At 44.8% G+C, this 22,663-nt stretch overlaps 1 protein-coding gene across 1 annotated transcript in view; it reads left to right on the top strand.

Annotated features, from left to right (window-relative positions):
• Nucleotides 1-12,617: 12,617 nt before the first annotated feature.
• The window catches only part of LOC142055630 (myelin and lymphocyte protein-like), a 36,580-nt gene continuing 26,534 nt past the window's right edge, over nt 12,618-22,663 (top strand). The window contains exons 1-3 of the mRNA XM_075089746.1: nt 12,618-12,704; nt 16,137-16,304; nt 16,486-16,620. Coding sequence (XP_074945847.1) covers nt 12,618-12,704; nt 16,137-16,304; nt 16,486-16,620 — 390 coding nt within the window. The remainder of the gene's footprint in view (nt 12,705-16,136; nt 16,305-16,485; nt 16,621-22,663) is intronic.

The raw sequence follows: 22,663 nt of genomic DNA, 5'->3' as shown, positions 1-22,663 counted from the left end.
TCATGTGGCTTTCCTGGTTCTTTCACAGAAAGGTCCTTTCTCCTTTGGAGAGAGTTGGGTGGGGTTGTATAGAAAATATTGTATGCTCGGGTGAAAATTCACCCTGCCCGGCCTTAGGTACCTCTGCGTGCAGTTTCCTCTACAGGGAAGAAAACTAATACCTGCGGGAGCGTGCGACACGTATTGCAGAGAAGAAATTGTTGTTTCTCTCCCTCCCTTTCTCTCTCTTTCCTCCCACCCCAGGCAACTCAACAGCCAAGCATGTCAGATACACACCTAAAGCTAGACAGGATTAATGTAGGTTTCAGGGTGCTCGGCTTCTTAACTCACATGTGGAGCTGAACTCAGTCTGTACGCTTCCTTACCTGGCTGTGTCTGCAGCTGGGTGCCCTTGCCAATGGCCCAGCTGCCTGCTCTTGGGCACCGTTTTGGGTGAGGAGATGGCTAGGTGTTTTAAAGTTAAATGTCTCATTTGAGGTAATGGCACTGAAAACAAGTATGATAAATAGTAAATTTTGTACTATAGCCACAAATCAGCCATTTTCTCAAGTACTTTGGTTTGCCAGAGGGAGTCACTTGTGTGGACACTGAGGAGCTCAAAATGAGTCAAGCGCCATATCAGTCTATGGGATGTGTTCCTTTTTGCCAGGACTGAAGAACTGTAGGAGTGATGTTATGTGATGGTGTGACGGTTTTTTTCTTTTCAGGCGATCAGGGAAATCTATTTCTTGTGGTCACAATTGCAGCACTAAGCCAGAAAATCCAGAGCGGTATTTGACTCCTCTGCAGCAGAAAGAAGTTACAATACGGCATTTGAAAATAAAGCTGAAGGAATCCGAGTGCAAAGTTACAGAAAGGTATATTTCACTTCAGAAATAAGACTGGACAAGATTTATTCAGGAGCATTAAGGGATGGGAGTCCTGATCATTTGTACTCTTTTCTTGACCATGTAAAGTTTTCATTAAGAGATTTGAAATATGATCGGGCTGATTAGGTTGTTTTCAGGTATTTAAGGTTTCATTGTGTGCTCAGTGAATATGTACCGTGCACTTTTGTTACAAATATGGCTGTCTCTTTTTCCCTTTTTTTGAACTTTCCCGATAGAAGACTTTCAAAGGATAGTTCTTCACCAGCCTACTTTAGCACTGAGACCTTTTATACATAAAAAAAGTTCCACCTCACTCAGAAAATACGACGACAAATGTCCCCCTTTTCCCCTAATGAAAGAAAAGCTCTGACACAAACTAGTGTGCCCGCTTGTGGTTTTGTTGCTTAGATATGGACTTTTTTGCAATAGCACTTTGTATGGATGCTAAGCGAAGAAGCAACAATGTACATTACACAGCAACAGATGTTGTCTCTTTTACTAAAGCTGTGCTCTGAGAACTGGCTTTCCAGCACACACAACCCAAGCGGGCACAAAGGGTTGTTTGAATGGAGCCCCAAGGTAGAGTCCCAGGGACCCCTTGGTCCTGCTTTGGGTGGCCCGACATCTGTACCTGTGAGGGCTGGATCTCACGCAGGGGGCCCTTCTCCCCACTTGCTTGCAAGTGAAGGCAGAAGCCTCTGGATCCATGCTGGGCTGGGGGGGTGCAAAGCAAGCCGGGTGCAAAGCAAGCCAGGTGCCTGCAGCCCTGAGCCATCCTGCTGTCTGAGGCCACTGTTGGCTCTGGCTATACGTGACGAGCTGCTGGCAGGCACAGGGGACACATCCAGGCAGCTGTTTGTCATTTCCTCCAGGGTGAGGCAGTAGATGAGATGTTAAGCGCTGTACTGGTTGGACCTAACCCAGAGGCCACCACTTTCACCTCAAAGTGTCCAGGAACACAGCATAGCCCACAAGGCTGCTGGCTGTGTGGCAAGGTTGGTGACTCCAGCTAGGAATCAGCCAGTGTGTCTTGGCAGCCAGCTGACATCTCTGCCAGTTCTCCCAGAGGTGGCAGCAAATGATGCATGGAGGAATTTGCTTCTTCCTTGGAGCATCTTTGCAGCATAGCCACCCCAGTGAGGTGGAGCCTCACGTTGACTCTTTAACTAGTCAGTCACCAGAAGTGTTACGATATTTTTATTTTGCTCCAGGGAAAGAGAAATCGAAAAGCTCAAAGCTCAGGTGGAACGTATGAAGGAAGACTGGATCGAAGACGAGTGTAATCATGTGGAGATGGAGCTGAGCCTCTTGGAAGCAAGGAGGGAAATTAAAGAACTCAAGCAAGTTATTGAGAGCATGAAGAACAGCTTGGCTGAGAAAGACAAAAAATTTCAGAAATACTTCCTAGAAATAAGCATTGAAAACAAGAAACTGGAATCTTTGGTGTCGAGCATGGAGATGGCCCTGAAGAGCTCTGTGAGAGATGAGCAGCGCCCGGAGTACACGTGTGACTCTGAGGGCAAGCCGTTGTGTACCACGATGCCAGACAGCCCCACCACAGAGGACCAAGCTCTGGAGGAGCTGGCAGATAGTGGGCTGTTTCTTCATGAGGACACAGCTAACGGGACTGATTTATTTGAAGAGAGTTTGACCACCACAACCTCTGAGTTGAGTGAGCCAGCTCCCTCCAATTCTACTGTGAATCAAGAGATGCTTGAAAATGTTCTGGATGAAAAACTAACTTTTTCCCAGGAGGAGGAGGAGAAAGTCAGAAACATGATGGTGGAGCAGACCATCCAGACTGATGTGGTGCCATATAGCCTAGAAGGGGAGCAGTTCATTCAAAACATGTTCAGAGCTCAGAGCTCAAGATGCCTGTCCTCTAAGCCCGCCTTCTTCACTGAAGGAATTGGGTCAATTTCTCTTGAAAGCCTCAGTGATTCTGGTATCGTAGCGGACTTAACTCCAGGTGAGCCAAACTCGACCATCCTTTTGTCTCCTGTGACACCTCCATGCAGGAAGGTGGAGCACGGAGTTAATGAAAACCATTTTGTGGAAGAACTTGATTTTACAGAACCTCATGATGATGAAGTCTTTGGGTACGTCAATACTGTTTCTCAGACAGGAATAAAGAAGAGATACTGGAGCAGCAGACTCGCCAGCGATCTGGCTGTAGCAGCCCCTGTTGTACCAACTATCATGCGGCCTTTCAGTACTCATGGAGCAGGAACAGATCTCATTTACAGTACTAGAGCGTTGTTTTGCAGTTCTGTCCTAGTCCACCGTTTTGCTCTTGACTATTTGATTTGCCCTATAAATCGGTTTGAAAACATGTTACTTGTTTCAGAATGGAAAAGGTAAAGCCTTTCTACAGGATGTCTGTAACTGGCGTTTTTTGAGAGTACTGCTGCCTACAGAAATAGTCCTCCTGCTCCCAGTCACCATGTTCCCCACCCCCCCACCCCACCGTGCTGGTGTCTTTCTGGTGCCAACATATCTGCACAGTGAACATGACCAGGGAGATCAAGGAGAATACAGTGAGTTCTCTTTCATGTTTGTTTGCTGAATGTTAATTTGTTGTTTGTTAAGCTCAGTGAGTTTCCCTGGCTGCTTCACTGGGCAAATATACCAGCACTTTGCACTGGCTCAAGAGTAGCATGAGACGTGCACGGGAGCAAACGGCCAGAGAAAAGTGGGCTATTTCTTTAGGCAGCACTAACCTAAAGCTTTTGTGAAATTACAGTGTTGAGTGACACGGAGGCTTGTTCCCGCTAAGGATGTCACACATGTATTCCAGAGAGCATGCTAGTGTTATCCATTCGTTGTCCAAAGAGTCAGTTCAATTTAGAGGTAAACCCCCTATTCCCCAGGCAGTTTCCAGCACATTGTTTGTTCCTGTCTTGTGTAGTGTTCTTCTCAGTTGTACAATTGCTTGAGTGTTTCACCGGTCTTGTGTGTTTACAGGGACTGTAACCAAAAAGGTACTTTGTTGAGAGTCTTGAAACGTGTTAGAAAGATAAGTATAGGTGTAGGTACAATTTGAGTGTTAATGTTGTTTTAAAGTTTTAATGTGTTGGAATGTTGTAGTCATATGAGCCCTTTGAAATGTATTGTGCTTTAGCTTATTGTTTATTTAATTGTTTCATTGTAAATTACCTTTATAATCACAAGTTCAATGAAGCCTGTTAGAAATGGTAAATGTGTGAGTGTTTTATTGTAGCAAAGCCATATAAAATAGCCGGTCTCAGCTGAGCTATTGGGCACAGGCAGAGCTGGCGGAGGCACTGTATCAGGGCATAAGGAACCATCAGGACCCAAAGAAGAGAATTCTGCTGAGAAAAACTTCATTACAGCTCCAAGCATAAGCACTCAGGCAGAGAAAAAGGCTCCAGTTGGTCTGTGGACACACATGCCACCTGCATGACTGCACCCATGCTGAGTTAACAAATGCAAGTGCCTAATCTTTAATTCAATGCAATCTTCCAGAAGCTTGTAACTGCTCATTTCTGTGCTGCCAGGAGAGTGTCAGTCTTCCCGGCATTTAACAGAAGTCCAGAATACCTTGTTTAATTAATCTGAGAGCCATGTAGTCTCAGTGTGCCCACCGAGATGCCACTGTGACCATCAAACCACAAATTCTTCCTGTCCAAAACTTGAAATCCGTGCATAGTTCAGAGGAGGGCAATGCTAACCAACAGGCGACATAGCGGTGTTTGCCTGCCTCCACCCAACCTTTCAACAACACCTCTGGCCGGTTAAACCTCACTGGCTCCCAGCAAAGCAAGTGTAATATTTCTCTGTGCAACCCAGAGCAGAAGAAGCCTAGTGAAGCCAGACAACGCCATGCGCTGCCCTGCCGCTTTGGGGAAGAATGGAGTTATTAGCCACAAGGAAGGAGGAATAGTTGGCCAGCATGTGGGGAGCATTTGCAACACTCAAGAGGGTGACATGCACCAATGCTTACAGAGGCAATTCAGAGAGAGACCTTTTGCATCCTTGTAATGCCTGGGTTCTGAATTACTTGTGTTTGCAACAGATTCCCTAGTGTTCATTAAGCATTTCACTAAGGAAGAGGAATCAAACAGGCATGTTGATGTAACACAGGCTCCAAGAGTTCACAAAGATGAGAACACGAGAGCGCCTTGCTTCCTCTGCCAGCAACTTCCTCTTCCACGCTCACCTACCTTGTTGGGTTCCTGCAGGCCACTTGACTTGCCTTATGACACTACTGCAATACATAGTTGCTGCAAAGTCACTTTCAAAAGCTTTTCTTTTAAGTACCTGGGCACAAGGGCCAAAATTAATAGGTTGGCGGGTGGAGGGGATGGGACTGGAACACATGACACAACATGCCTTATTGCTACTTCAAAGCATGTCTGTTCAAGGCTGAGAGCGCAATATTTTATATGGGATTTTACCATCTTTATCACAATTTTGGGTTTCTCTTTAACAGCCACTATTGTTTAAGTGATCTTTGCTTTGAGTGGTGGTGAAATGGAGCATAGTTTAGAGGACTAGTTTAGATCTTCAGTTCTAGGAGAGAGATTCACCTGTGACTACGTGGGTGTCTTTTGCAGCAAGCAGGCAACAAAGCAGTATGAACCTACACTTACATTTAAAATGTCAATAGGCTGAACTCATTTCAAACCATGTTTTGGACATGGTCCATGTTTAAGACACAAGGCGCTAACACCAGAATAACGTCAAAATTGCTTCTTGCCCTTAAAATTCTTCTGTCCGCTCAACTCTCGTAAGTTATTTAACTATGCTCAGCAAGAGAGTTCCCGTCACATTCCTGATAGAAGTCCGTGCTCTGATCTCTACCTGAAATACAGCTCGCTTCCAAGCTGCCACCTTTCCTCCTCCATCCTGCAAGCATGTAGACAGCTCAAGGTACCCTTTGAAAGAAGAGGCCTGAAGTACCACGATAAATGCTCCAGTCCCAGACTTTGTGGGACTGGCCTTTGCTCCCCGATCCACAGAGGATATCCCAGTTGTTGTGACAAATATACCATCTTGATTTTTCCCCATCTAATATTTGGCTTTACTCTTAGTCATGATTCACCTGGATCCTGCTGCTGCTGTATGGAGCAGCTAGGGGAGGACCATTAGCCTCCAAAGAGTTCAATAAAACCTCCTCCTTTTTCTGAGTTGAGAAATTGTTCATACCATACTGAGGCAAGAATTGAAGTCTTGCCTCAAAGTGTGCAGGTGGGGAGGACAAGCAGGGCATAGGTTAAGGGTCAGGTAGCAGGTGGCTGCTTGAATTCATGCTTACAGGGTAGCATAGGAACCAAGGCGGCTCCTTCCCTGGTTGAAGCAACACCTATTGATAATCCCATTATGCATTTCTCTATTTCTCTTTCTAATCCAGGCTCAAAGAAGCCTTTCTTTAATATTCAGCTGAAGAGGTACCCAACATGCCTCTCAGCTGCTGAAAACACCGAGGCACAGGCACTGCCCACCGCCTCACCAGAGATCCACCTGCATGCTTACTTAGGTCCACCCACTCACAAGGCTCTTCTTCACTTCTGATCACTTCCTCATTTTGCCTTCTTTCCCCCCCCAAATCAACTACCTCACCTAAATCCCAACCGCTAGAAATGCGCTAAAATTGAACCACTGTTTTATTTATGTCCTACATGAGCAGAACAGGGGAGCATTTTCCTAAAAACCCTTCAGACAAATGAACATGGGGCATTGCAAACACAAGCAACTATAGCGCAGGAAAACATATGAAACCAATGCATGCTGTTTTGACATACAGACTACTAGCTACGAGAGCACTGTACCCTTTCTGGCATTATGTCAGGACTTGGTAGAGTAGATGGGAGCAATTCCTAGAGCAGTTGTGCTCAAGTACAGGCAGGGAAATGGAGGGAAGAACAGCAAAACAGTGTGAGTACGCAGCAGGAGAGGGCAAAGCAATGCAGGAGGGCTGATGTGCAGGAGGTGGCAGCACCTAATCGTTTTTAAAACGGCTGAAGGCTCAAAAAACACGAGCATTCTCATGACGCAGTCAGGGGCTTTGTTTCTAACTTCTTAACTAGCCAATGTTTTGTTATTTTTAATAAATAACATCTATTTGCACCTATTTTACATTGTCTCAGAAATAGCAATAGTAAGCACTTAACTAATTTTTTTAGAAAGATGCGATGTCGCTTCCAACCTAAACTAGGCAACAGGTATTAGGTTTCCCTGCCCTGTGTCAGCAATAGGGAAAGAATTACGACATGTGCCTCCTTGCTTCATCAGTGTGGTTAAAAGGACAGACGCGGATTGCTATTAAAGCTTATTCACAGACTTTCTTCTTATCTCCAATCCACCATCAGATACTTTAGAGGTGTGTACTAGGAGCAGATTTGCTTGCCATACTGCTGTTCAGTCTGGACAGACTGTAGTCATCGATTCTACTCCAGCCAGAACACTTGCGCAGAAGATACACACAAAAGTGCATATTGTTGCTTTCTAAAAGGTATTTTAAAATTTCACATTTCTCAATGACTAATGTCTAAAAATTGCTGTCAAATCAGTTGGTCTCTGCAAGATTTTAAGCAGCATGACAAGCATACTAAATATTTTTTAAAACTTTTCTCCATGACAAAGGCCATTCAGAGTAAGCCTTACTGTCTTTACTTTCTCAAGTACTTCTCTTTTAAGCAGAACTTGTGTCTTACAACTTAGTTAAAAATTCTATTTTTCGACGCAGAGGTGATCTAGTCCCCCCGCCCCCTCCCATTCTGTTACAACTTCACAGGACCCTGGATACACAGGGAACCCGTCTCAGGCACAGGATTTGCTGTCCTCACTCATCTGCCACAAGACAGCCCATGAATTCAGGGATAATAGCATCCGCACAGCAGAAGATGCAGGAGGTATTCACTGAAGTTCTGAGCTGCACATAATAACCACATGGACCCTCCTCCTCCCACACACCTTGCCCTCCAGCAGACATTAACTTTTCTTCTTCATTAAACTACTGTTGTCTTCTACTGCCTATTTACCTTGCACGCTTTTCTGAGAGGAATCCCACTGTAAATACATACAGTAAGTGTACAAAAATGGAACCTGAGAAGTGCTGTTAACTGAACTGAGAATTTTCACACTTAGATGTATTCACAGGAGGACACCTTTTTTTCAGTTGTACTACCTATGCAACAAGTATACAGCGTGAGACTTTTTTTTCCCCTTAATGTAGGAAGTAGAAGAATTTCTGCTAGAAATACAAATTTACCAATACAAGTAAGCAATTGAATTGCTCCCCTACGTTCACAACATTAGCCTTCATAAGAAAGGAGCAGCACGCACCACTGCTGTGTAGCGATGCCCCTGCTGTTAACCACTGTAGTGTTGTAAAGGGGCATGGTAGCACAGGGGCTGCAAGTGACAAAGTGACAAGAAATCCACTTTTGTGTTCAGCTGTAACTTGTGCTCTACCAGAGCGTACTCTACCAGGAGTACGTTGAGAGCCGTAGGTCACCTTTAACAAGTAATTTTCTTCTGCACGCGTCAATATTATCTCCCATGGAAAAATGTGAAACATTTATAAATACCTTTATGGAAAGGCAAAAGCAGACATTCTCGATCAGGCAGGAAGCAAAGGGTTCTTTAAAACTGTTTAATTACATGTTTCGGGTAAGCATAGACAATACAGGAGATTTACCACACTCTTAGGTATTTCCATTCTTTTCTCCAGGCTTGAACTATTCATTAAGGATGTCTTTCAGTCAACATCCTTGCTCAATCACTTTTGCTGCAAAGAAGGGTGCTGGAATAGGACTATTGCAGGAAACTTCATTCCATCAAGGCATGATTTTCTGTGGGCTTTTTTTCTCCTTTAATAACCACCTACTAGTCGTTGAAGATATTCGGAGAGAACCCTGCCTTCCAAGATGCCCTGAAGAATGTACTGAAACCAAACAGTTGGAGTCCTAGAAATGCTGCAGCCCTAGAAATACTTAAATCAATACCAATATGTATGTTGTAGAGCTGAAATTCTCTTTTTCATTGGCACTGTGCCACTGATGCCTGGTTTGTGTCCGGACACTTCTACATCAGTTTTGTTTTCTTCTTCTTTCATTAGCCTTTGGGCTTCTTCCCCCATTTTCTTTCGTTGCTGCGCTGCTTCTCTTCTTTTTTTTTCCCTTTCTGCTACCTGTTGTTGTCTGCAATTAAAGAAAATGTGAACTGCTAAAGAACACGAGTCCAAATTTCAGCATACTTTACGTTCCTGTCAGAAATGGGTTATAATTAAGAATTTGCCCAAATATTTTACGATCTAAAAGCCACTCAGTTCTCAAGGATTCAGTGTGTCAGTGAGAACGTAGGACAGTTGTAAGGCCCAGAGCTATTTAGACAAATCTAATGCTTCAAGTAACAATACTAGCTGTCTTTTTCAAAATCAGACCAAAACAATTTGACTTGCCTAGGACATTGGCTTGTGTCCCTCCTTCCCCTCAGCAGAGGCATCAGAAGCTATCCTCTTTGTAATGCAAGTACTACAAACATTTTCTTCATGATCAGATGAGATGACAACTTCTAATGTTCCTTTTCATGTATTCGGCATCCGTGTTGTATTCTATTGCTCAGTACAGATAGAAACAATAGCCTTTAAGGAAAAAAAAATTAAAGCCTACAGTTGTGTATCCTTTAGCATTATTTCTTATCACTGCTATAAAGCCCCAGACATCGTTACCTGCTAGCTCAGAGAATCTGTCGACAGAAATAGGTTTCTAATTTCAACAAATACATGGCTGACTAGAGCAAAGGAAAAAAGTAACCCCCAAATCCACTTGTTTTATTCCCCACTTCAGCTAGAACACATCACTGAGTGGCGCTGGGGCAACAACTGGATCCATACTCCAAGTGACACGTTGCAGCTCTCTCCTCGATTGCATAAGTAGTAACAGAATGATGTTAGGAGGTCGCTCCGGCTTCGCATTCAGTTTATTAGATTAGAAAAATCTGTCAAGCTGCTTGCAAGAGGACTTAAAAATAAAAATGAAGCTTCATTAGTTTGAAAAGGTGAAATTTAACACAGATTCGGTAAGAATAAAGATGTGCTTATTAAAAGAGAATCAAGAATTCTCATTGACAAGGCCGTAAGGAGTTAACTTTCAACATGCCTAAACTACCCGTGCGCATCCACATAAGTGTGTAAAATGCAGAGAATTAAAAGCTGTCATCATTGGATGCAGCCGTGTCTGGTAGATGCCAACTATGGACAAACTGGGCACACAAAACTTAGAAGTATTTGAGGTACAAGGGCTTCATGTTATCTTTGGACTGGGCAGGACAGGAGAGGGACTGCACTTATTCAGTACCTTCACGGTTTCCCTTCATTGATTATTAATGGCCAGAAGTTTCCCTATGCTCTGTTAAGCTGCTCTGCTGTCTGTCATGGAAGAGTGAAATTAGTAATTTGCATCAGGATCTACCTCCCAGGTTAACGGAATTCCCAACGGTGTTTTTGAGGTGATGTCCCACTGTTGTACATTCCACCAGAAGGCCAGATAGGTGACAGTGCTGTCAGTCTAGCATATGCAGAGTAATAATGTTTGCCACTTTACAGTAGCAGATTTTTGTAAGTTCCCTGCACCTCTGAACTGATGCAGAAAGGAAGACGGTATATGCGCACTAGCCTGCATGTAAAGGCAGCGGTATTCCAAAAAGCCACATGAGGCGTTAAGCAGTGCTGCTATTCATTTGCAATTCTGAAGTGAGGACAGTCACAGCAGATCATGTTTCTGCCCCACCCTATAAACTGCACAACACACAACTCCTCTGCACAGAGAGGTGGTTTCCATGCACTCCGCTGGCTGAGTAATTTTATTGGACTCCAGTAGCATCCAAATGAGAGGAGACCTTCACATTACCTCAGACAGAGGAACTGAAGTCACTGAAAAATAAATACAAGCAATAAATACAACCACAAAGTGATTACCTTTTCACTGCTCTTTTACTTGGTCATTATTCCAAACATTGATCTCTATTCCAAACTTCCTATGCGTATTCAACATAAAGCTACGACCTTTCAGGCTCAGAAAAGGTTTCGTTTCTCAATAAAGAGGCACCTATGATGAACTACAGCCATATGTGTACTATGCCAAAATGTTAAATGTCAGAAGTTAATTACACCACAGATATATACTGCAAGAGAAACTGTAAACCCAGAAGGTATTGCCTATCAACCTTGCTAAAAAAATCATCTGAGACTTTGTATGGAGTACTTGATTACTGTACTTGTAACAAGTAAGCGTAATACCTTACAAAAAGAATTACACAAAAGAACAAGACAGATCTATGTACATATACTACATCAAGTGTCCTAAACAACTCCGCAGCTCAAGAGAAAAAAGCAAAGACAGAGCGCTAAAATATTAATAATTTTTAGATTTCAAAACAAATCCAAAATGCAAATCATGAGTGGGCTTTTCAAAGGTTTACAATCTTAGCCCCTTCAGTATGAAATTCTCCTTAAAAATTAACACAGCACTACTACTCTTCAGCAAGGAAAACCCCAACAATTCTCTCCTCCTTTTTTAACCGTAACATTCAATTTTGAGGTTTCAGACAATTTTACATGTCAACAACATTTAAGTCAGAACATTTCCAAGCACTTCACCTGCATTATGCAATGTTTGTTCTTCCTAACGATTTACAAATCTAAGAGACATTTTACTGAAGCTGATTTAAAATGCACGCTTCCAGGGTTGCGCAGTGATGAACTGTCAACAGGTTTCAGTCCCGGTCATTTATTTGTTGGAGCCCTAGCAGGTGAGTGTCCACTTTGTTGCTGGGCTCTGGCAAGGTTGCCACTTACATGGCAAAGCAAGCACAGAGGCCCAGCGTTGGTGTGGTTGTGAAAGGGCTGCCAAGGGAAGGTGAGGACCAGCGGTAGTTGGTATTCAGGGCACCTTTTGTGTGGGAGGAATTGCTGGAAGATTTTAATTGCAAAGCTGGGCTGTAGTGAGAGTGAGAGAGAGCGTTGGGTCCACTGGGAGGCTAGGCTAGTACAGAGCTCCAGTGTTGGTGTGGCTGTGAAAGGGCTGCCAAGGGATTGATGTCATGGAAAAAGCCAAATGGCTTGGGAAATCTCATTATTTTATGTCATTTTTCTTACCTTGGCATATCCAATCTCCCTCTGAGATGATAGAAGTGGTTCATCCTGCAATTCAGCTGCCCTTGTCTTGGGACGCATGTCCATCTGTGAGAGGTTTCTCAGCCCTGCTCTTTGCCAGTAGCTGTCATGTCCTGTCTTGCCCTGTCCACCAGCTGCCCTTGTGGCAGCTGCTGTGGACAGTTCATGTGGGTGGCGGACAAGCTGATTTACTGTGCAAATAAAGGGGATGAGAGGTTGCCTGTCTGGATGTGTACAGGTCTTCCCTACTGCCCTCAGGTATAAGGCAGTGCCACCCACCACCACCCAGGGACTTGCCCTGCACGCTCAGCTTGTGTACAGACAGCTGTGCTCAAAATGCCTCAGGGCTCCTCACATCTCCTGAAAACCTTCCATGTGGCTCCCATCAGCCACCAAGTAGCCCCTGGTCACAGGGTTTGGCCACACCCGTGCCATTCACAGCTTTCTTCATCTGCCAACAGGAAGGAGTGAGGGCAGGAGGAAGAGCAGGAAGAAGGGGAGGGACAGAAGGAAGGAAAAGAGGGAGGGAAGGAAGAAGGTTGCATTTGGCAGCTACCTCCAGCAGCTAGAGCCAGAGCAGCTGACAGTCACCGTGGGAGAGGCTCACAATGTCCTCAGCAACTTCCACCACTTCTTTGCCCAGCGGCCTGGCTGTTCTGACAACTTTTCCAGATGTGCTCTTCATTCCTGAAATCGTGAGTTCTGGCTTCTTCCTGGGGAGGGCAGATCCTGTTTGCAGGGCATCCAGCACGCTTCATGCTGCAGGTGCCTGAGGGATGAGACCTCATACAAAGCATGTGGTTCAGGACCCGTGCCAGGTCTCTGAGACGTAGGGGTCTGAGGGCAGCCCCTGATGCCTAGCTCACTCTCAGAGAAAAGCACAAGCCCTGAGCTGGGAGCTCTGAAGCTCTCCTTTAGTCTGCAAGGGATTTTTGTGGTGTATCTGTAAACATTTTGTAATCTCCTGCCTAACAAAATGGAAGGGGTTGCTGGTAGGTTTAAAGTAGGTTGCCAATTTGAGCCGATTAATTAATTGGAAGATGATTTTAGCAGCTGAAACAGGCAGAAGATAAACGGTTTGCTTAAAGCAGGGGCTAAAGGCAAGCTGAAGTAATTGTTCACAGCAGCAAAGACTCAAGGCTGCTGAAGCCATTCTGCTCAGCTGCAGTGTTCCCGAGCTGAAGACACAGAGCGCTGGACCTGGGTGCGTGGGCAACAGTGGGTGAGCAAAGAGTGAACAAACACCTTATAACTTCTTCCCATATTGTAGTTTCCTTAAGCAGGAGAAGATCATAATCTTAATAGGTTTGGCACAGGTGATTAAAAGCAGTTGCTGCGAGCACTGACTAGAAGATGGAAAGTTTCAACTAAAGTCTTTTTCCTGTGTCTTCTGCTCATGAAGCCTGCTCTTCTCACAACAGTTTGAGAGGCTTGTTCCAAAGCCTGAGTACTTTCATCCAGCACTGAGGGGCTTGGCTGAGGGTTGTAGAATGGCACTCAGATCACTTAATGCTAAAACTTCAACTTTGCCCTTTGTGACCAAATCCTTCCTTGCCACCCAAGTCAGTCCACACTCCTGGGATTTACAGCACTTACTTCATTCTCCTAGCTGTCGAGCAAAGAAGAATTGGAGTAAAGCAGGCGTTACTGATGTATAAGGAGAAGTTTGCCTCAGCTCCTCCAAATACGCTCTGGGGACTTGGTCTCTGCCCAGGGCCTGAGAGCATGGTCTAGGTTTCCTGCAGCTGCATGAAGGTGGGTACAAAGTCCCTGTGGAGGTTCTGGTGGGGCAGACACTTGCCAGCCACCTCTACCACTGGGTTACGGTGGTCCTGGTGCTGAACATGCTGTTGGCATCAGCATATTACAGTAGTGGCTGTGCCTTGAACTGTTTGTAATCCCTTTCTCCAGGGGATTTGGCAAGGCAGCTTGCTTAATGAGACGAAAATAAGCACCCTATCCTTTGGTTTGGGTAAGATCTGGAAATGTGCATCCTAAAGGCTAAGGAACCACCTGGGAAAGAAGAATGTTGCATAACTGGATTTCTCCATCTCTGGAGGCGTTATGACTCTAGGTCGTCCAGCTGTATTATCTCTGTGTACAAAAGGGGCAGCTGCCTCATATCACAGCATTCAGAAGGACAAAGAGTTTCTCAGTCCGTAGCGGAATCCAAGGTTGCCTGCAGTGGACTAATATGGTAACCACAAAAATATTTGTCATTTCAATTGCTAAGACAGATGCGAAAAAGCCAGAAGGTCCTGCCCGCAGCTCATACGATTGCCACATCGGGGTGTGCTGATTAAGAGCTACCATTTTTATTCTGTGAGGCTGGGTTTCATTCTTGTAATCTATTTCATTTGAAGAGTCTTCTGCATATCTGGATAGCCAGGCCTACGTGGAAAAGCTGAAACGAGCTGAAAGCAGATATGTTTGCTTTGTAAAGGCTATTTAAAAGACTTTTTTTTCCTTAGACTGTTGTCCCCAACCTGCTGTGTGTTTATTGGAAGCCTCTTGACCCTTTCCTCAGTTTTATGACTCTTCTGAACCAAAGCCAGTAATCAAACCACGCAAACATACTTGTCTGAGTGAGAAATCGCATCCTGCAGAAAGGAGAGTTGGGGAGTGGTAAGAAATGAGAAGTGATACTTCTTCCCCCAACCTCTTATCTCACCCCACTTGTGTTGGATTTTAATGGAGCAGCGGTGAGGTTTTCTCCAGGACCTTTAGCTGCAACGCACTCATGGTGTCATTGCACGATTTATTACAGGGACTGGATTAGTTTTCAAGTGTCAGTCTTTGGTTGTTATTAGAGGCAGCAAAACAGCAGCACTTTGGACAACCTATTTGCACTCAGATATTTGCAAGGTCTCAACTGCATCCTTGATTTAATGTATCAATTTGTGTAATGTAACCAATGAACTTTCCTACAAATGTGGGTGACACAAATGATGTAACGTTTTCTGAGTATTGTAAATCAGAAACGTTTTTCTCCACTTGCAAAAAGCCTCCAAGGAAATGGAAATGCCGTGATCTGTATGAGTTGGCACTTGGATGGTGGCAAAGGCTGGCCTGGGATACACTGGCGATCAGAATGCTCTTAGAGTCAGTGAGGCTGTCTTACCTCTGGAGATTTGCCTGCGAGCCCAAGACCAGCCAGTGATGAGGGATAGGTCCCCACAGCAGCACCAGTCTCCACGCAGTGTGCGTTCAGCCGAGAAACTCCTCATCATAGGATGCTGCATAGACTAAACTTTGCACAGGTTCAAGAAACAACTGGGCTGATTTGAGGCAGAGAAAAGCTGCTGAGTGTGTTGTAGTGCAAAGACACCGTTTGCAGCTCAACACTCTGCAGCATTGGACATTGTGCTCTCATCCTCTGGTGTAGGAATCTGCTGGTGGAGAAAAGGTAGAGCCTAGATGTAGCTGTCCTTGCGTTCCCCGTCCCACCAAAAAACCCAAGGCAAACTCCCAAGCCTGGGTGAGAAGAATGGGGTCCCACCTGCGACTGGAGCAGCAGCTGGTGCATTGTGCAGCTCTGGTGTAGCCAGCGAAGGAAGACCCAAATAGCTGGAGCAGCAATACAAGTCCTCCTTCCCAGGAGAAGCTGGGAGCCCCAACCTTATTTCCCCTACCAGAGAGTAAAACTGGCGGTATTACCTCTCTTCAGCTTGTTCTCTCTCCTTTCAGGGTAACATTTTCACGTGGCCTTCATTAAGGCCATGTCTGTGCTGTTTGTGCAGCTGAGCTGCCTTTGACAGCACTCCTTTCAGGTATCTGCCACACTGGGTGTGAAGCAAACATGCCCTACTGGGATAAGCTTCCCTGTTCATCGACACCAGCCTTCAGAAATGTCTGAACCAGCCTCCTGAGCACACTGATGTGGGGAGGGCATGAATGGCAGTGACACCAGGAGGCAGGGCCACAGGCAGGCTTTTTTTGGGTCAAGATCAGAGGCAGGTGCTCCCAGCTAAATACCCAGTTTCAAGTGGAGGCTGGGAAGAACTCAGAGGTATCCCTGGGCTATTGCCATGTGCAGTGCTAGCGCCAGAGGTGTGCGTGGCCTTTGGCTCTGCCCTGGATAAGCCGATTTGCCCCATGCTTGCTTTCTCTCCCACTTTCACTTGCAGATCTTTGGGGGCCTTGTCTGGATCCTGGTGGCATCCTCGAAGGTCCAGTTACCCATGCTGCAAGGCTGGGTGATGTTTGTCTCTGTGTTCTGCTTTGTCATGTCCATCACCCTCCTGTGCCTCTACATCTGCGGTGCACATGGGGGCAGTAGCTCCTGGGTCACCTTGGTAAGTGGATGGGACAAACCTCAGGGCCTCTCCCCTCCCTGGTACCACTGGTATACAATGGTCTCCTTTGCTGCTACTGCACACCAAATTGCAGGCTGGGGCTTGCTTGTGTGGGTTCCTTTTTTCCCCCCTTTGCAGTGTGCTCCCTCCTGGGAATGACTGTGTCATCCTTGGTTCTTAGGCTGTCATCTGCCAGGAGACAGCATCTCTGTTCTACCTCAGTATGGCCGTGTTGGAAGCCTACTCCACCTATATCAGCTTTGGTCCTGCCAACGCCGTGATGATGACCGTCTACCCGGAGAACGTTGCTGCTGTGGTGAGTGCCTGGCAAGCAGGGGAAGGAGAGGGCAAAGCAACGCAGCAGGAGAGGGCAAAGCAATGCAGAAGGGCTGATGTGCAGGAGGTGGCAGCACCTAATGGTTTTTAAAACGGCTGAAGGCTCAAAAAAGCATGTATTTTTGTTCTTAAAAACTAGGATCACAGAAACATCTCCTGTGTCTAGTTTAAACGAGTTGAAGATGTTGTTGTGTCAGCTTGAGGGTTTCTAATGTTATTTTTAACTCTTTCAGAGGGAAATGAGCACGCACATGTCGCCCTCCGTGAGCGAGGATGCCGTGCCCAGGCTGAAGCCCGCGCTAACCTCGAAGCTTGCATCCCGGAGTTGAGCACAGAGAGGCGTCACCCTGTGAAGGCTTGGTGTGTTGTAGCAGCTGGTGCTGTGAGGTCTGGCGGCTGGCAGCAGGGGGGAAGCGGCTGCTGGGGGGTTCCCTCATTTGCATAGCCCAGCCCCCTCCGCGTGCATCGGAACGCCTGGGTCCCCCCTGTGGCAGTTTTTGACCGGTCCCTGCCAGTTGGGTCAACGGACCCAGCGCAGGCGGCGGATCCCGCTGGGGCTCCTCTGCCTGGGGTAAATCCCTCGGTATTTGTGATTCAGAAGAGGTGAAAACCGAATCTACGGGTCTCCTTAGACAACCTTCAGGAGCTGTGGGCTGCAGATGGGGGAGCGCCCCCCTTGTCTGCTCCAGTGACTGGTCCCATCGCTGATCAGAAGTGGAACAGCTTGAACAGGTGAATCTGCCATTTCTCTCCTGGCCGTTGTGGGAGCTGTTTCGGGGGTGAGGGAGTACCTTGAACTCACTGGTTATATTGACGAACTCTCGGTTGCCTAAATATGGGACCGAGGCTGGCTCAGACATGGGTGTCTACATTAGAGACATCCATGCTTAGTCAGATGAATCCCACCCCAATCTCCTGTGTTCCTCATCAGGTCTATGACAGCTCTGCTGTTAGCCTTTACTGAAGCCAAGTACGGTTTCTGTCTCTTTTCTTTTTCTTTTTCTTTTTTTCTTTTTTGTTTTGTTTAACAGAAAGGAAACCCAGTCTTAGACATTCATTTGCGGAAGAAAGTTTGTGTTTGAAGATCACACTTGGATCTTCAAGTAAGTCTAATTAGATGCCTCTTCCTCTCCTGCTCATCCCTCATAGGCTTGGGCACTGTCCGTTTGTCCTGTTTCTGAGGACCGCTGCCCAAGGCACCTAGCATTTCACATGGACAGCCTGTATCTCCCGTTGCACCGTGAATTTTGTTAGCAGGAGTGAAGAATTTTTAGGGTATAAGCTAACTGAATTGCACTGAAGTGAAAAAAGTGCTGTATAACTTCCAAGAGATAAGAACGGAATATAATTTGAAGAGAAATATTTTCAGCAAAAGATGCTGAAAAAGCATCTTTGAAAAATTATGAGCATAGCGCTATGGTTTTTTATTTAGGGTTTTTATATGTTTTAGATTTAGAGTTTGAATTTCAACAAATTGAGTTGAATTGGTGTGGATAACATATTCAAAGGGCCACGTATTTCTTTCAAAGACAAATAAACAAAGTAGCACCTACAAAGACTGTTTTGGCTTTCAAGTGTTTTGTATTTTTGAACCCAAATCTGCAAGTTCCTGTTAAATAAAAGTGTTCTAGAAAAATGTCACAGATTGTATGATCCACCCTTTCTAAAAAATTATTGTTGATGTTGCTTGGTTGGGCTGAGGCCCCTCAAGACATATATCTCCTTTTGTTCAGAAGACTCTCGGGCTGCAGCAGGCACCCAGACATCACAGAGATAATAGAGGATCCCGAAAAGAAGTCAGCAAGTTACAAAGGAGGAATGGGCAAGTAAAAGGCGAAAGCCTGAATCCCATCTGTCCTAAGCAATGATCTGCTCAGCTCTGGGCTGGTGGCACAGGCCACCTACAATTCAGGGTCTCGGGCACAAATCTTGCGCACTTAGGTGCTTATGTCCTTCCTCACAAAGGAAAAGAACATTAAAAGGAGGTGCCTGTTACTTAGTTCAGTAAAGGGAAAAGAAACTTCTACTTAGATCTGTTTGCCTCTTTTGGAGGCTGGACTTGAGCACAAAGGAGACGAGTGCCCTAGTAGCAGGCCGCTGAGCAGGCTGAGGGGATGCAGGGAGTCTGCTCCCAGGGAAGCTCTTCCACTTTGTATAATCTAGTTACTCTTGTACTGGGGGTTTGAAGCCAAGTACCCAGCAGGCACACCATAACTCTCCTCTCTCTCTCTCTCTCTCTCTCTGGCCCATTAATTGTCCTGATACCACTCCAGATCTCCTGAAAGTGGGACGCCAACTGTTAAAGGGAGATTCTCGCCTCAGGACGCCTGCAACCTCAAGCTCAGCCTCGCGCGTGGTCCGTGAGAAAGCCACGGCTCCAACTGCAAATCTGAGTAAGTAGGGGATGCAGATATGGGACTTTTGCAGGGAGCGCCTCAGCCGCTGGGCTGTTGGACAAGGTGAGACCTGTGCCAGCCAATTCACCTTTTAGTGCCAAATGCCTTTTGATAGAGATGCAGGTCTCCTGGGGACTGTGGGGACATGCTCCTCCTCCATCTGGAAAAGATGGCTGAGCTCCTGGCGTAAGAAGGGCACTGAGGTTTAGAGGTCAGAGTTGAGGCAGGTATGGAAGATGGCAAGAGCTGTGATCTTTAGTGAAAAAAAAAAAGTCTTTTTTATATTTAAGAAGCTTTTTTTCTCTCTTCTGCTCATTCGTTATGGAATATGAGTCAAATAAGAGAAACCGATGCTACACACACTGCACGCTCTTAAGTGTTTTAAAATATGTGTGAGGTCAAGCTGGAGCAGGCTTTGCAATTTGTGTATCTACTGCAGCAAGTGTTCTGCTCTTTCTGGCTGTTTTCCATGGTTTTCAGCCCGCTTCACCTGTACGGAAGGAAATACTGTGCCTATGGAAAGGCCATTATAAATCTTCTCTTAGGAGATTTTTTTTTTTCTTGGTGCTCTGCTTGTAATTTACAATCTGTATTATTTATGCCAATGTTGAAAATAGTTTTCTGATGCCCTGGTTAAAATATTCTGAACATCCTCCAGCTACATTCTACTATGAGCACTTCCACCAAACATCCGTTTTTATTTAAAGTAATTTTTCATGACATAACATGCATCATAGCCAGAATCCTGTGTTGCTGTTAAATGGTTTTCTTTACAGTTTTCCAGCTGTATTCCTCCTCCCCATGATAGAGTGTTGCCAGACTGATTAGAATACACAAGTTGTATTCCCTTAATCTTCCTTCATAAACAGTGCCCTGTAATCCTGTCATCATTGTTGTTGACCAAATCAAAACATTAAAGAAAGCCTTTCTCTAGACTGAACAAAGACAATCTTCAATCTAAAATATTTAGAATGCTTAGAGATATTTTAAGGCTTTAATTAATGTACTTAATTTAATTCAATAAATTTTAAATTTATTTTTAAATTTTAAATTTTATATTTTAAATTTATTTAATTAAATTAATTTATTTAATTTTATATTTTAAATGTAAAATTTTAAAAATTAAAAAACGGAAAGGATTTAGTTTTAATTAGGAATTAGTTAAATTAAAGCAATAAAAACATGAAAATATTTGTACCCCTTTTTTAAAAGAAGAAAGGAATTTGACAGTTCTCAAAATTTAAGCATCATTTCAGACAGAAAGTAGAAAATTCTGTTTTTCCACTATCTGGCCATGTTTGAATTAAAATCAGAAATAGTTTCAGTGTTCTCTGAACTTTGTTTTTTGGTGACCAAATCACTCAGAATTTTTTTTTTTGTGCTTTAGAGTGACATCTTTTAATCCTTTTTGAGCAGTGTTGAGTGGATATGTCTCTATATTCCTTCTGTTTATATATCTGTATTTGTATGCAGGCATAGAAAGCTAAGGGAACGTCTTTATCTTAGCCATGCAAATCTGACTGATTTGGTTTCACTGTGGTATATGGACATTGGGGAAGTTGGTGGTTAATGGGCTCAACAGTGGAAACTCAGCCATAAACAACTAAGCAGGACTTTGCAGATAGCGGTGGCATTTTGAACATTTGCTTGCTTTTACGTACCTAGCTATATAAATCCTGGGGAAGCTGTGTTTTAGATGCCTTCAATCTCTCTTGGTCCTCACCTGTCGTTATGATTCCGAGATTAGGAAGAGCCTGGAAGAAGGGGGAAATGCATGCCCAGTCCCTGTTCCAATAAATAAACCACAATTATGAAAAGAAAATAAAAGCCAGCATCTGATAGAGCAACTAGACAGAGGTTGCCCAACTTTGCCCAAAACTCTAGATTGTAGAACTTACTTTTCTCAGGTGTGTTGGGTGCAGGGGTTAGGCAGGGTCTCCTGATGGAGGCAGGGGAGCGGTGGGAAATTCAGGCCTGTTTGGATTCCACTATGTATGTAGCAACGGGTGACAAAGACGTGCAGGCACCCTAAACTGGGTGAATCTGTGGAGGAGCTGGAGAAGGCCCTGATAAGCTGAGAGGACAGGAACCCCATCTCCTCCCCTGGTTCTTACAGCTGGACGCAGTGCGTGTCCCAGGTGGTGTGATGGGGAGATGATGTGCAGCCTCCTCCCAGTTCAAAGCTAAATCTGGCCCTGCAAATCCCAGGTGGATCCTTTCTCCAGTAAAGCAGAGAGCAGAAGAGAGCTTTCCTTGGGCTGCTTTTGTGTGGACCCTGATGTCTTCTGTGTAGTGTGAAACACCCAGCCTTGTCTTTGGAGAGGAGCCAGGCACCGAGCTCTTTTAAAGCTGACCTGCTTCTAGGCATGCCCAGAAACAAGAGTTTCACATAGCTGAGACACTCTGCTGATTGAGAGCGGGATTTCTCAAGTGAGGTGGCAGATAGGGAGAGTGCTACTTCCAAAATTCCCCCCGTGGAGCTGGGGCCCTGGCATCCTTTCATAAATCCTGCTCCAGCCACTGCAAGGTGGACATCGCTTCCCCAAGGAGCTTGAAATATATTACTTTTAATGTGTTGTAACAAAACAGTAGATGTACCTTATAATACCGTATCTTAGGTGTACTGTTATGTAAGTTGTGTTTAAAGGAAATGAAAATTCTGCAGAGTTTGTTTTGTATTTTATTTGGATTACAAGCCTTGTCTTGCTTCCATGTTGAGGCATTTCATTACAGGTCGTCTGTTCCTCCCTTCTGAAATTCTCTAAGTAATAGGAAGTTGTTGGCTTTCGAAGTCTGGGCACCTGGCACGCTGTGAGTCTTTGCTAAAGTTGGCAGAATACGGTGTGACCGCAAACCCTCAAGGATTAATAGGCTGAAAAAGCACAGGCTTCATGTCTGTCCTTAGTGTTCCTTAATGCTAAGAGTGCTACTGGGGGGAAAAACAAGCAAATGACAGCAGTCGTAACTTGACATTCATTGCTTTGAGACCCACCTTGTCTTTCTTTATAACTATAGAAATATAGTTTAGGCAACCAATCAATATACTGGGTAGGGTTTTACTGTTCGTTTCAGTAGATGGCACTTGATCTCTATTAGTTTTTTGTAATAATTTCAAGGTGTGCGTTACAGTAAATGTTTGACTAGCTTTATGACAAATTTTGCTTTTGATCCTGGGATTGCAGGGCTGCTTAGTTAGTTACCTCTCAGATATGTTTCTCATTCTGGTGGTTTTCTCTTCCCTGTTGAAAACATGTAAGACTGATTTAAAATGTTTTATGCACATTAGAATGAAAACCATGTGCCTTATATTAAGGGTGATTGTGCAAAAGCTTTCAGCTGAATCAGGTTTAGCATGTGATTTCATGCGTTTGCATATATGCTGTGGACACATACCTGCAGCATTTGCTGCTGTGAATGCATGCCTGCGGGGTTTGTTGCTGTGCACCAGCCAGCCTCTCTCCTGCTTGTGCATTGGAACCAGATTTAGGAGATGTGTTGAAGAGGCCTCTGAAAGCCCTTTGTTAAACTTCTGCCACCAACATAACGGAACGGCTGGGATGTTGACCTAGTCTATGACTGAGTTCACTCCCTTTCTGTGTCCTGTTAAGTCATCCCTGCCAAAGATGG

The sequence above is a fragment of the Phalacrocorax aristotelis genome, chromosome 3, assembly GCF_949628215.1.
Source record: "Phalacrocorax aristotelis chromosome 3, bGulAri2.1, whole genome shotgun sequence".
Taxonomy (NCBI): Eukaryota; Metazoa; Chordata; class Aves; order Suliformes; family Phalacrocoracidae; genus Phalacrocorax; species Phalacrocorax aristotelis.
Note: the sequence above shows the minus strand (reverse complement) of the source record. Positions and strands in the feature narration are given on the sequence as shown.